This window comes from Monodelphis domestica, chromosome 1 (genome assembly GCF_027887165.1).
Source record: "Monodelphis domestica isolate mMonDom1 chromosome 1, mMonDom1.pri, whole genome shotgun sequence".
Taxonomy (NCBI): domain Eukaryota; kingdom Metazoa; phylum Chordata; class Mammalia; order Didelphimorphia; family Didelphidae; genus Monodelphis; species Monodelphis domestica.
Genome location: NC_077227.1, coordinates 233,611,978 through 233,626,364, shown reverse-complemented (window position 1 = coordinate 233,626,364; position 14,387 = coordinate 233,611,978). Strand labels below are relative to the sequence as shown.

General features: G+C 33.9%; 1 protein-coding gene across 11 annotated transcripts in view; it reads right to left on the bottom strand.

The window, feature by feature from the left end:
* EML5 (EMAP like 5) overlaps positions 1–14,387 on the bottom strand; it is a 235,727-nt gene that overhangs the window by 87,781 nt on the left and 133,559 nt on the right. For all 11 annotated transcript variants that reach the window (XR_008914938.1, XR_008914937.1, XR_008914939.1 and 8 more), the window contains 3 exons: positions 11,328–11,439; positions 6,555–6,682; positions 3,439–3,580 (listed from right to left, as the gene is read on the bottom strand). Coding sequence is in view for 6 of the 11 variants with exons in the window: in XM_007472659.3 (XP_007472721.2) it covers positions 3,439–3,580; positions 6,555–6,682; positions 11,328–11,439 (382 nt within the window). In the remaining 5 variants the exon portion in view is untranslated. The remainder of the gene's footprint in view (positions 1–3,438; positions 3,581–6,554; positions 6,683–11,327; positions 11,440–14,387) is intronic.

Here is a 14,387-nt window from a genome sequence, read left to right as displayed (position 1 = left end):
TATCTCCTGCACCACCTAGATGCCTTAAAATATTTTTAATAGTTGAACTGACAAGTATCATAGAGCTGTCTAAGAGCACCAATGATGCATTTGTGTTTATGAAGCATAAATTTATAATTAGTTCAGTTTTTAAACATTCTATATTATTTTTTAGCAGTCTGGAACAGAAACTGAAAAACTAGATGACAGAAGTCACCTCTAGTTGAAGATTTGTAGGCAGAGAATGGCAGAAAGTCATAGGGGTCAATCATTAGTCATCACCCTACAGAATAAACACAGTAGATAATCATGAGGTCAAGACTGGGTAGGGAGGCCCATAAAGTGTATTAAGTCAGAATAAGAGAAGATATCCAAGGAAAATGGGAAAGGATTCAGAAACTAGGAAGCAAAGTTTAAGTTCAATGTGACTAGAGGAACAGTAAAGAAAGGAAGGAAAGGCCTTGGTACCCAAAGTGGGGCATTTTAGATAGACAGTAGGCTCTATGCTGGTTGGAAGTTAATAAAAAAAAAAAAGGAACATTAAAGTCTCCTTATGGCTGATATGCTCGATAATTAAGGCAGGAATGAGAGAATATCATATAATGGAAAGCCTGCTAGGTTTAAATCCCAGCTCTGCCATCTGTGTGACACTAGTTAATCTCTCTGTGCCTTAGTTTCTTTATCAGTAAAGTAAGGAGGGTAAACTAGGTGATCACTGAGACCATATTCTATTTTATTTCTATATTTCTATGAATGTGAACTAGGAAGGTAGAGTACTGGCTTTTTTTCAGGCCCCTTAATTTGCAGGCAAAACAATCAGAAAGAAAACTGGAAGGATTTCAGTGTCTCAGTTTCTCTATATTTCTTGTATTTTTTTAAAAAACAGAATTCCCAAAATATGTTTTGAGGACACATAGGATTCTCCATTAGGGATTTAAAGGAGTCAAGGAATTTCCTATATGCAATTCCTTGGAATTATAGACTTCAAAACATCAGATGTAAGCAGTTAAAACAACTTAACCTTGGGACCACAGCCTCTTAAGGGTTCCATTTGATTTTTTTTTTTTTAGTATTTTGCTAACTGTGTTTGGATATAATTGATTTCCTTTGCATATTTTAAAAGACTGAAAATATCATTCTGAAGAGTTCCATAGATTTCATCAGACTGTCACAGGGATCCACAACCTAAAAAGGCTAAGAATCTGTTTTAGCTACAACTAGATACTGCCTGACTGGGTGTGGTGGCTTACAGATCTCAATAATGCATTAGGAGTTAACAAGGTCTGTGCAGCTGTCATTCTCTATCATTAATCCCAGCAGATGATGATAGAGAATGACAGCTAGCCCTAAAAAGGTTAGACAGCTGAAGCCCAGCAGATGTTTGCAGAGAACAACTAAATGGCCATAAAACCAGTGGTGATGTAGCTCCAAAAGGGATGACAGTACCAGAAAATGGTCATTTTAAAGTCTGGTAAATGGATATGTCACTGCAATTGACCTTCACTTTGTACTGTAAAACTAATAAAATTATATGACATTTTGCATTATAGCTACTTGTATTGTTGTATTACTACCTTTTGAGACTATCTTCTTGAAGGAAGGAACCATTTCTTATCTAAACTCTAAGTCTTTGTCCCACTCTGCCCAAATGCTCTTCCTCCCTACCCCAGCACATATCGTTGATTTGAACTATGTGCCAGCCCCCTCCATTATCTCACAGCAGTCTCCTTCCTGCCTTCTCCCTTCCCCTGGAATTCATGGTTGACCTCAGGTAACCCTGAAAACCACAGAAAGAGAAATGGTGGATGGAGTTGGTGGGACTATTGTCTTTTTCTTCTTCTTTTTTTTTTTTTAAAGAAAAGACTTGGAAGGCGTGACACAACAGCAAGTATTCAACACAAGGGGAAAAGAAATAGAATATTAAAAAAGCAATAGCCTTGTTACTGGTAGGGGAAGCCTCAGTCTCTGTGTAGTCATACTACTGGTTAAAACAAAGTTAAAAAATCAATAACAAAAGATAAGATACTGTGTAAAGATATAGCTGCATACTAACCCATTCAAAGATGCTACTGACTAAAAAAAAGTAAAGAAACCAAGTCTGATTATTAGAAGTGTTATTAATATAAAACAATTGCCACAAAAATGACACCTAATGAACATTTTGTCTCCTTGTCACATGGAGAAATATGGAGATATGAGCCAAGTTAAACAATTTTTTAGAATGTTACAAAACATTATAGAGAAGAAAGGACAGTCACCTTGATATTCAAAAGAGGAAAATGAATAGGTTCTACAAGCAATAGGTTACTGGCTTGATGCCTGACTCCCAGCAAAATTCTAGAATATGTTAATAAGGAGATGGATGCTAGAGAACAGTAGAAAAAGAAGTGGTGATTCTACATAGGCAGTATACTTTCACTGAGAACAGCTCATGCCCTGTAACTTGACTTTCTTTTATTTTCCTTTTCTTTTCTTTCTCACAGTTACTAAATGTGAAAAATTGTAGGTTTATTGGATTTTGGAAAAGCAGTTGACAAAAGATTCTAATATTATTCTTGGGGACAAAACAGATAGGCATTAAACAGATTGTTAGGAATTAAATGGTTTAGATTTGGAACTGACAAATGACTAGTTCTCAAGAGCAGCTATTAACAAGCTGATGTCAATTTGAACTGAACTTTCTATTTAGAGTGTCTGGGGGCCAGTCTACTTTGGCCTTGTATTGTGTAACAATTTTATCAATGATGTGGATAAAGTAAAAAGATAGTATGTTCATAAACTTTGCAGATAACAAATCTGTGAGAAAGAAGTAAAAATTAAAATTAGAAATTCAGGATCCAAAAAGATCTTGACAAACCAGAACAGTAAGTTGAATCTAATGGAATAAAATTTAACAGAGATAAACGATGTCTTAACACTTGAATTAAAAAAAAATCTTTGACAAGTACAAGATGGAAGAAGTATGGTTAAAAAGTATTTCATCGGAAAAGAAGATGCAAGTTCAATAGGTAGCAAGAGTGATATATGGCAAGAAACAAAGCAAAAGCAATCACATACAACTGTATACTAAAAGAATTATAGTTTTCAGCAGATGTGAAGTAACAGTCCCACTATATTTTTTGGGATATTTGTGTTTAATTTTATGAACTGCAGAGTGTTCAGACGACCCTATCTATCCCTAGAGGGCAAGAATGAAAAGAAATGGATAGAAGTTGTAGGGAGGAAGATTTGAGATTGTTAGAAGGAAAATCTTCCTAACACTAGACATATATGCAAAGTAGAATAGGCTGCTTTGTGAAGGAGTAGATTTTCTGTCACCTGCAGTTTTAAAGGGAAAAGTTGGATGATCACTTTTTGGATATGTGGTAGGGGGGATTTTTAGTGAGGTACCATTTGAACTCTAAGGTCTTTTTAACATTATGAGACTATGACAGAGACTAAATTGTAGAACTCCCTTACCCTTCTTCAGTTTCCGGACAGCTAACATACAGTGGCTAGGAGATAGATCCCATATTCTTAAGGTCTTATCATCACTTACAGTTGCACAAATAGGCAAATGAGGATGGGTAGCTAAACCCCACACATCTCCTTCCATGTGACCCTATTTAGAACATAAAAATTAATTCTAATTTATTTAATTGTAATTTAGCCTACAAATTTAATGACCAAAAATATAATAGAAACATATTCATACATAAAATGAACTATAATCAAGTAACAATTATTTGTACTTACCTGCATTAAATAATTAAAGAAAATAATAAAATCAAAACAAAAAAATTATTTTACAGCATATGCATATAGTATCTTCTCAAATTAGATAACTCAAATTCACATTAAAGCTAGTTTATATTTCATAAAAACATTTAATAACTAAATACCTGCCAATAGGTTCAGACATCTGTCTCACCTCACTTCTAGAACCTTTCAGATTTTTCCATGAAAGTGTGGAATTATAGCTATCTTTGACAATATGAACCTAATGAATATAGTACTTTGGCCTCTTGCCAAAAATGCACATGTTGTAGACAATGCTTTTAGTTTAGTGATATCTTAAGTTTAGTAGATAATTATAATATTGCTGGAAAATCTTCCTAATGTGATTTAAATATTTCTTTCAAACATTTATGTTTTCAATCCTATCTTTTTTTGAAAAGAGATATATTTGAGAAAAATCTTAACTTTACAAGGATGGGAATATATACATTCCTTAAGTTTTTCTAGTTTCAAATAAAAGGCACAATATGCAAGTATAATTTGACATTAAAGTTTTAAATTATAATGTTTTAAAACTTCAAGATATGTGGAATTTTATTTATATGATACTTTTTTGCACCACTGTGGGTTGCAATCTTTCCTTAATAATCAAGGAGTTGTGACTAATAAAACAATGCTTCACTTAATGGCCAATTTGGTGATGTCTATTTCCTAATTTGGTAAAAACAGTGCTTGTTGTCTGTAGAAACTTGGGGGTTTTTAGATATATAGTCCTTTGTGAGACATCTGGTAATATCTTAGCATTTACATATATAACATCATTTAAACAGTATAGATGGTTGGATTTGAAACTGATGAATAACCAGATCTCAAGGGCAGTTATTAACAAGCTGAAGTGAAGTTGAACTGAACTTTCTATTTAGAGCAGTGGTTCTCAACCACTGTGGTTCTCATTAGGTTCGGCAACCTAATGCCGTGACCCCGCAATACAGTTCCTCATGTTGTGGTGACCCCAAACCAAAGAATTATTTTGGTGGCTACTTCAAAACTGTAATTTTGCTACAGTTATGATTTGGAATGTAAATACCTGATATGCATTATGTATTCTTGAGAACCGCTGATTTAGAGTGTCTAGGGGCAGTCTACTCTGGCCCAGTGCTGTTTAACAATTTTATCAATAATGTGGATAAAGGGAAAAGATAGTATGCTCATAAAATTTACAAGTAAGACATTACATGGTAGAGCATATTATTAAAAGTAATACCCTATACACCTACAGAGGAAGAACTGTTGGAGTATAAATGCAGGTAAAAACGTGATTTTTATCACTTATTTATCTGGACATATGATTTGGGGTTTTGGTTTTATAAAATTATTCACTTATGAATATTAAAATGCAGTACACCTTCAAAGACTCCTACTGACACTGTATATGCAGAAAATAATATTTATGAATTAAATTGTACAAGGTAATGTAGTGGATAGAGTGCAAGCAAGAATTGGTCAACAAGACCTGAATTCAAATCCTAACTCACTTAATAACTATGTAATCCTGGGTAAATCACATAACCTTCTTAGCCCCATCTATCAAATGGGGATGATAACAGGTCCTACTTCATAGGATTATTGTGAGGATCAAGTGAGATATTTGTAAAGAACTTTGTAGACTTTAAAGTGCCATACAACTGCTAATTATTATTATCATATGTAACATGCTTATGCTAATAGTCATTATCTCATATTTCCAGAAGATCACAAATTACTTGAGCACAGAGAATATATTATCTTTATTTGAAATACAATTAAGCCAATGACCTCAGTTTTAAAATATGTTATATTTTATTGGTTTCAAGAAACCAATAAAATGGTTATGACAGGACAATGTAAGTAGCATTAAAATAACTAAATTAACCAGAAAATATGTAAAATTCCTGTAGGCAAGGGAAATAGTATGATATAGTGGGAACAATTCTTAACTGGCTATCAGAAGATCTGTATTTAAGTCTCAATTTTAGGACAAATTTGCTGCATGACTTCAGATAAATCATTTTACTTTTCTAGGTCCAGATCTCCATGATGAACACGAAGATGCTATTATCTGCACTATGTTTACAAGATTTCAGTGAGGATGAAGTGTTATCATGTATTAACAGTTCTCTTCAATCACAAAGGACTATATATATATGCTATCACAATTATTACCAATGATAAAAATTAAGAAAGAGAAAAAGAGTAAGTTTGTGCTAAGAAACATGTTAATATTTTAAGGAGGAAAAAGGGACATCGTATACAGAAGGCTCATTTAAAAAACAATCACATTAATGAGTACTAAGAATTTACTCCATTTACTGTTCTTTCCATAGTTTCTTGTATTAAATATAACTGGAAAACTTATATTCCTTAATTTTAAATATGATGAGTATTTTAATAGTTTTATAATCTGCTTTAGTAAATAGTGAAGAAAAATTAAGGTTATGAGTTTCATGTATAAATAGTTTCAGAAAATATAGTCAGGTACAATATAAGGACATATTAAATAATCACGTAGAATAAGAACATAAAGTGAATGCTTTTCCCCTCAAACTTCTTTCTTGTCTGGTGATAATAAATTCTTCAATAAAATTATCAACTAGCAAGGTATATAATTAATATAAATTCAGTTGGTTATTGTATAACCTAAATACAAGGTAATAGAAAAATAAGCATTTTGGGGGGTTACTTGAGTGGACATATTTCAGTAATTGAAACGTTGATTTCCTGAGCCATTTTCTCAGCATCCTACATAGCACAGGTTCTAAGAAATCAAATTAACTATTCAAAGGAATAATATGAAAAAGTATGTTAAAATTTAAAATTACCTGAACCAGCAGAGTAATAGGTCCACTTTTATCTACCTCTAGTATTTCACCATTCTTTGTGCCTACTAAGATATGACCATGTCCTAATGATATGGCACGTATAGAAGGGTTGTCTTCTAAAAGAAGTCCTGAAATGTTAAGTGGAAGAATTCTAAGCATTATGTTACTTTACAAAAAAATACCAAAAAACTTTCAATTATGATTTTGAATCATGACAATAAGAGATAGTGAGACAGTTTTTTTCCCTCCATTTAAAAAGTTCCAATAAATTTGCTACATTTTCCCTCTCTTCACTAGATAAAGACTAATCTGGAAATAAAGCTCTACCAGCTTAACTAAAAAGAAATTTTTAATCTTTACTTATATGGAATTTTCTATATTACAATTTTCCATTCTAGTCAGATGTGCATAAGATATTTTCCACCAGTTTCACAAGAATCATTTGTTCATCTCCATTCATCCCAATCCTACCCTATTACTAGACCTCATCTTTCTCTGCCTATTCCTTCTACTGTATTACTTTTAACTTCTCTTCATCAATTCTATCTTTATCTTAACACACCTTCTATAACTTTTATTAACTGAAGCTGATTTTCTCTTGATGATTTGATATCTCTTCCCCCAACCCAAACCCTTATCTTCCACCTTAGAATCAATACTGTGCATTGGTTCCAAGGCAGAAGAATGATAAGGGGTAGGAAATGGGGGGGGGGGGTTAAGTTACTTGCCCAGGTTCACACAGCTAGGAAGTGTCTGGGGCTAAATTTGAACCCAGGACCTCCCATCTCTAGGTCTGGCTCTCAATCCATTGAGCTACTCAGCTGCCCCTGATATAATGCTGGCCAGGGCTATTGCTCTATCCTGATCTCAGAGGTCTAGAATGAAGAAGTCAGCCATTTCCTTCTTTCCTATTGCTATAGCCAGCTTGTTACATTAACACCATTATTCGTCAACCTCTCTTCTGAAGCTCATCTCTTTCAATTGCTGCACAAGATCTTTCTTTTTTTAAACCATTACTTTCTCTCTTAGAATCAATACTAAGTATTGGTTCCAAGGCAGAAGACTGGTAAAGGTTAGGTAATTAAGGTTAAGTGACTTGCTCAGGGTCACACAGCTAGGAGTGTCTGAGGCCACATTTGAACCCAGGTTTTCCTGAATCCAGGCCCAGCTCTCTGTCCACTTAGCTACCTTGTTGTCCCAATTATTACACTCTCTTATAATTTTTGACTTTCACCTACTGATCTCTAGGTCTGTCTTTACCTATCTTCTAAAAGTTTGTCATTGAAGGAGAAAAACAAGAATTTACTCAAGAGAAGATGTTTTTGTTTAGAACTAAGAGAGACTTCAGCATATTTTTCTAGCTCTGAAGAAAAAGCAAACCTATGGAGAAACTGAAAAGGTAGAGAGTAAAGAGATGATTGAAAAAGCAAGTTGTAAGAGATAAGAGTGGACAGCATCAGGGATGCATGTGAAAGTAGTAGGTCAGGGGGAAATCATCCCATCTTCTAAATCAAGAAAGGCAAAGAGAGTAGGCTAGACAAAGACATTAGAATATAGGAGCTCAGATTTTAGAGCTGAAAGACCATCTAGGCCAGCCATCTCATTTTAAAGATTAATATATTAAGGATCAAAGCAATTAAGTGGCTTGCTTGAGGTCCCACAACCAGTAAATGACAGAGCAAGAATTTGAACCCAAGACATAATCTGATAGTTCTAGGTTTTCTATCAAATATTACCATGCTAACACTGTTGTCACAGTTCCATGAACTTCACAACTCTTATTGGTTTCGTCTCTAGTCTATTTGAGCTAGTCATCAAAGTGGTCAAATATAAGGTCTCACTAGCATTCAAAACTGTCCCACTTAGATCTGTTTGGAGATTCATCAAATATGTGATTACTCCTTCAAACAGCACAGACTGCAACTGATACAAATCTTTCTATCCTGTGCAACTACTGTTCATATCCTTCTGTAAATCCTTCCCTATTTCTACCTCAGGATTCATCGAAAGTATCACTTTCCATGAGATCTCTTTACATTATATGAATAGAGGATATAAATGAAACACAAAGGTTAACCACGTTATCACTGGTCCAAGACCTCAAACTCTGAAATTTCCTCCCTGATCAGAATCATTTGTTATTCTACTGCTTCTATTTCATTAATCTCAAACCTATTCTTCACTCTAAGTGCACTCATTGTCAACTCTGCTCTTGGTTCACTTTCCTCCATTCTTAGACTTGATTCAATTCAATTGGTCAATTCAATTATAGACTATTCTTCATTCTTTAATTCCTTTACCTCATCTCTTATCATCTACTATTTCTGTTGGGTTTATCTGAATTCTAGTAATTCCCATAGTTTCCAGGTTTCACTCTTACCCTGAAGTAGCTATTATAAAGAAAATCATCAAACTGTGTTGAACAGATATGCGCTATTTATCTTAAATTGGGTTCTCACTGCTATAGTGATTCTTTTATCAGTTTGTTATTGACTATCACATCCCCCACATCTTTTGCTCTAAGCCAGTGATGGTGAACCTTTTAGAGACCTCAGAGACCAAGGGCCCAAACTGCAACTTTCACATACCATGTGAGTCCCCCGCCTTACCCCACACAGGGGAGGGAGCCCCCATTGGGCTGCTGGGGAGAGGGGTGGTTCATGTGAGAAATGTCCTCAGGTGCATGGAGAGGAGGAGGGGAGCAACACCCTCCAGCATACATGCCATAGGTTCGCCAACATGGCCCCAGGCTATCTTAATAGCTTCTGAATCCAAAAATCTCACTCCATCTTTCCTTCTCTCTTAGTAGATAACTTTGCTTCCTATTTTACTGGAATCATTATGACACAGTAAAAATAATGCTGGAAATGAAATCCCAAGACCTGAGTTTAATTCTTGTTGTCCTCACTGGCTGTGTAACCTTGGGCAAGCCACATAACTTCTTTGGTCCTTAAAATACTAATCTGTAAAATGAGATGGCTGACCTAGATGACCTCTCAAGTCATTCAGTTCTAAAACCCAAGCTCTTATAATATAATATCTTTGTCTACCCTACTCTTTGCCTCCTCTGACTTGGAAGATGGTATGACTTTTTCCTTACATTACTTTCACTTGCATCCCCAATGCTAACCTCTCCCGTCTCCTCTCAGAACCTGCTTTAATCATCTCTTTATTCTCATGTTTTTTCAGCTTCCTCTTTCTTCACAACTAGAAAAAATGGTGAAGTATCTCATGTTTATACAAAAACACATTTTCTAAAACAAATTCTTCTTTTCTCCTCTCCTTTAATGTCAAACTTTTAGAAGCAGTGTCAACATTTTCAATTTCACCACCCATTTATTCCTCTTTTTCTATCATTAATTAGCTTTGTGTCTTTGAGCAAGTCACTTAATCTCTCTGGGCCTCATGTGATTATGATTAGGGCATTAGAAAAGATGAACTCAGAGATCCTTTCTAGCTCTAGAGTTAGGATCTTATGATTTCTCAACTACCTACAATCTTGTAATCTGTCCTTTTTGCCCCACTAAAATTGTTTTCTTAAAGGTTACTAAGGACCCTTTTATCACAAAATCCAAGGACTCCTTTTAGTCCTTAGCTTTCTTGATCCTTCTCTTGGCTTTCCAGACATACTGAACACCACTAGTTTCTCCTCCTACCTCTGACAACTTTTTCTCTGCCTCCTTCCCTTATTCCACATTTTACTCCCAACTTGTTAACCTGGGCAATATTCAAGGCTCTGTCCTTGGTCTTTCTTTCCTCTTCAAACTCTCTTGTTGGCAAAAATGGAAGAAGCCTACTTGATGCTGTTAAAAAGATTTCATGCTTCTGGTAGGACATGGTCTAGATCAAGGGTACTAACCTCAAACAGAAAGGGATGCCTTTAGTAGCATCTTGATGCTCCAAAGGCAATAAGTTTGAAATCTCTGGTCTAGACGGCATTTTAGATCCCTTCTAAGCTTTAAAAGACTTATAATCTCATCTATTACCAGGCTTTAGTCCTTGAAGAGAAGTCCAAATTTCTATTTTTTACCCTAATTTCTCTTCAGAATTCCACTTCTGTATTTCTAACTTTTTTTGCTATATATTTTTATCTGCATATCCTACTTGCAACCAAGATTTAACATGTCTTAAAATCTAAATGACCATATTCCATGTCACTCCTTTGCTCTCCCCACTATGTTCTCCATCTCTTGACAGCACTATGAACTTTGTATTTACTTAGATGGAAAATCTGAATGTCAACTTTGAATCTATTTCTCTTATTCCACAATATAGTCAGGTTTGATGTCCTAAAATCTTCCTAACAATCAAAGTTATATGTGAATATTCTGGCTTTCATCCCATTTTAGGACTTGGATACTGAAATTTTATGCTTCTATAATTAAGGTTTGTTCATTTTAATTTATATTTTCTAAAATATTGGATTCAAACAGAAATATCAATCAGGCAAGCAAACAATTAAGTATGGGATGGAGGTGTAAAAGTGACTACTACTCCTTAAAAGACCAGAAAATTTTTTAATTAAACTTCTATAATGAATTAAATGTACTAAGTTAAAACAATGAATTAATACATTTAATTCTTTAAATAACTCTATGCAGTATTTCAATATAAGATCACAATGAACTTAAGAGTCTCCATGTTCTGTTGCTTTTAAAAGGCAAAAAAATAACATCTAAGGCCAAACAGCATACTGTACTAACATTATCTGGCACCTAACTTGGTAAATAAATGAACCATTAATAACTACAAAGGAAATTAAATTTAGATCACCTTTAGACCCTGGAGCTAAAGAAGCTCTTTTGATGGCATAGGTTTTGAGGCACCTTTCAAAGGAATCATCCCAGAGAGCCACTACTCCATCCTTTCCTCCAGTTACAAAGCCCTGTAAAAAAAAAAAAACCAAAGGTATAAATTGCATGAGTTTTTGAAGCACATGTCAATATCTGTGTATAATTCTTATCTTCTTTATTAGACTATAATCTTCCTAAGACCATAACCTTGTCTCATCCTTCTCATCTATCCCTGGGACATAGGACAATATCCTATTCACATGCTCAATATTATTGAACAAATTGGTTTTACAACCTGTTTATATATCTTAGAAATGAACAAATATGTTTAAAAAACTATTCTGTTTTAATGTGAAAAGCACATAAGAAACACTCTATAAATAAAAATGTAATATATTGTTATAAAGTAGAGGAAGCTAGGCTCCAGAGATGTTATAGTCAGTTGTGTATCAAACAGAAGGCACAGTCTACTAACCCAGAAGCAGCAGAGCTTTACAATGCTAAATATGTAACAAATAATATGAAATATGTATTTCAAAGATCCATGATTTCCTTTTCATGGTTCTATCTTCCTACACCAATGCAGATCAGTCACATACCTTTAATACCTTAGAAAATAATCTATGTTTGAAAAATTGATCACCTTGTGCCAACCAAGTGACAAATTTTTGATCTTATGCTATTATGTAACAAAACAAATATGAAATCTATCACTAAGATTTTACTAAACACTTGACAGAATCTACCAGGATTTTTGTTTCACTGATACAGTCTTAAAAAATTCCACACATAGTGAAAAATAAGAATAGGATTTCAGAGATAATTACCTAAATTAAATTGGTGAGGGGCCCAGTTCCCTTTCATTTTTCATATACATAGTCTATAAAATACTTTACTTCCTGAGAGATTTAGGGAAGATCTTTTAGCTATTAAGAAACTATCAATAGGGACAAAAATGAATACACCTTCTTCTCAGCAGCACATGGCATATTCACAAATACTGACCATACACTAGGTAATAGAAATATGGCATACAAATGCAGAAAACCAGAAATAATAAATGCAACCTTTTCAGATCATAAGGCAATAAAAATAATGATCAGTAAGGGTATATGGAGAGCCAAATCAAAAATTAATTGGAAATTAAATAATATGATACTCCAAAATCGGCATAAAAACAATTAATAATTTAATTGAAGAAAATGACAACAGTGAGACATCCTTTCAAACCTTATGGGACGGAGGGAAAGCAGTAATCAGAGGAAAATTCATATCCTTGAGTGCATATATTAACAAATTAGCGAGGGCAGAGATCAATGAATTGGAAATGCAAATAAAAAAACTTGAAAGAGAACAAATTTAAAAACCCCAGAAGAAAACCAAATTAGAGATCCTAAAAATTAAGGGAGAAATTAATAAAATCAAAAGTGATATAACTATCAAACTAAAAAATAAGACTAGAAGCTGGTACTTTGAAAAAACAAACAAAATAGACAAAGTACTGGTCAATCTAATTTAAAAAAAGAAAGAAGAAAAGCAAATTAACAGCATCATAGATGAAAAGGGGGACCTCACCTCCAATGAAGAGGAAATTAAGGCAATCATTAAAAACTACTTTGCTAAATTATATGGCAATAAATACGCCAATCTAGGCAATATGGATGAATATTTACAAAAATATAAATTGCCTAGACTAACAGAAAAAGAAATAGAAATCTTAAATAATCCCATATCAGAAAAAGAAATCCAACAGACCATCAAAGAACTTCCTAAGAAAAAATCCCCAGGGCCTGATGGATTCACAAGTGAATTCAATCAAATATTCAAAGAACAGCTAACCCCAGTACTATACAAACTATTTGACATAACAAGCAAAGAGGGAGTTCTACCAAATTCCTTTTATGACACAAATATGGTACTGATTCCAAAGCCAGGCAGGTCAAAAACAGAGAAAAAAACCTACAGCCCAATCTCCCTCATGAACATAGATATAAAAATCTTAAATACGATACTAGCAAAAAGACTCCAGCAAGTGATCAGGAGGGTCATTTACTATGATCAAGTAGGATTTATACCTGGAATGCAAGGATGGTTCAACATTAGGAAAACCATCCACATAATTGACCATATAAACAAGCAAACCAACAAAAACCACATGATTATCTCAATAGATGCAGAAAAGGCCTTTGATAAAATACAACACCCATTCCTATTGAAAATACTAGAAAGTATAGGAATAGAAGGGTCGTTCCTAAAAATAATAAATAGTATATATCTAAAACCATCAACTAATATCATCTGTAATGGGGATAAACTAGATGCATTCCCAATAAGATCAGGAGTGAAAAAAGGATGCCCATTATCACCGCTATTATTTAACATTGTATTAGAAACACTAGCAGTAGCAATTAGAGAAGAAAAAGAAATTGAAGGTATTAAAATAGGCAATGAGGAGACCAAGCTATCACTCTTTGCAGATGATATTATGGTCTACCTAAAAAATCCTAGAGAATAAACTAAAAAGCTAGTGGAAATAATCAACAACTTTAGCAAAGTAGCAGGATACAAAATAAACCCAAATAAGTCATCAGCATTTCTATATATCTCCAAGACATCACAGAAGCAGGAAATAGAAAGAGAAATCCCATTCAAAATCACCTTAGACAATATAAAAAATTTAGGAATCTATCTGCCAAGACAAACACAGGAATTATATGAACACAACTACAAAACATTCTCCACACAACTAAAGCTAGATCTGAGCAATTGGAAAAACATTAACTACTCATGGGTGGGATGAGCTAACATAATAAAAATGACCATCCTACCCAAACTTATCTATTTATTTAGTACCATATCCATCGAACTCCCAAAAAACTTCTTTACAGAATTAGAAAAAACCATGACAAAGTTCATTTGGAAGAACAAAAGATCAAAGATATCCAGGGAAATAATGAAAAAAAATGCGAAGGAAGGTGGCCTTGCAATCCCAGATCTCAAACTATATTATAAATCAGTGGTCATAAAAACAATTTAGTAC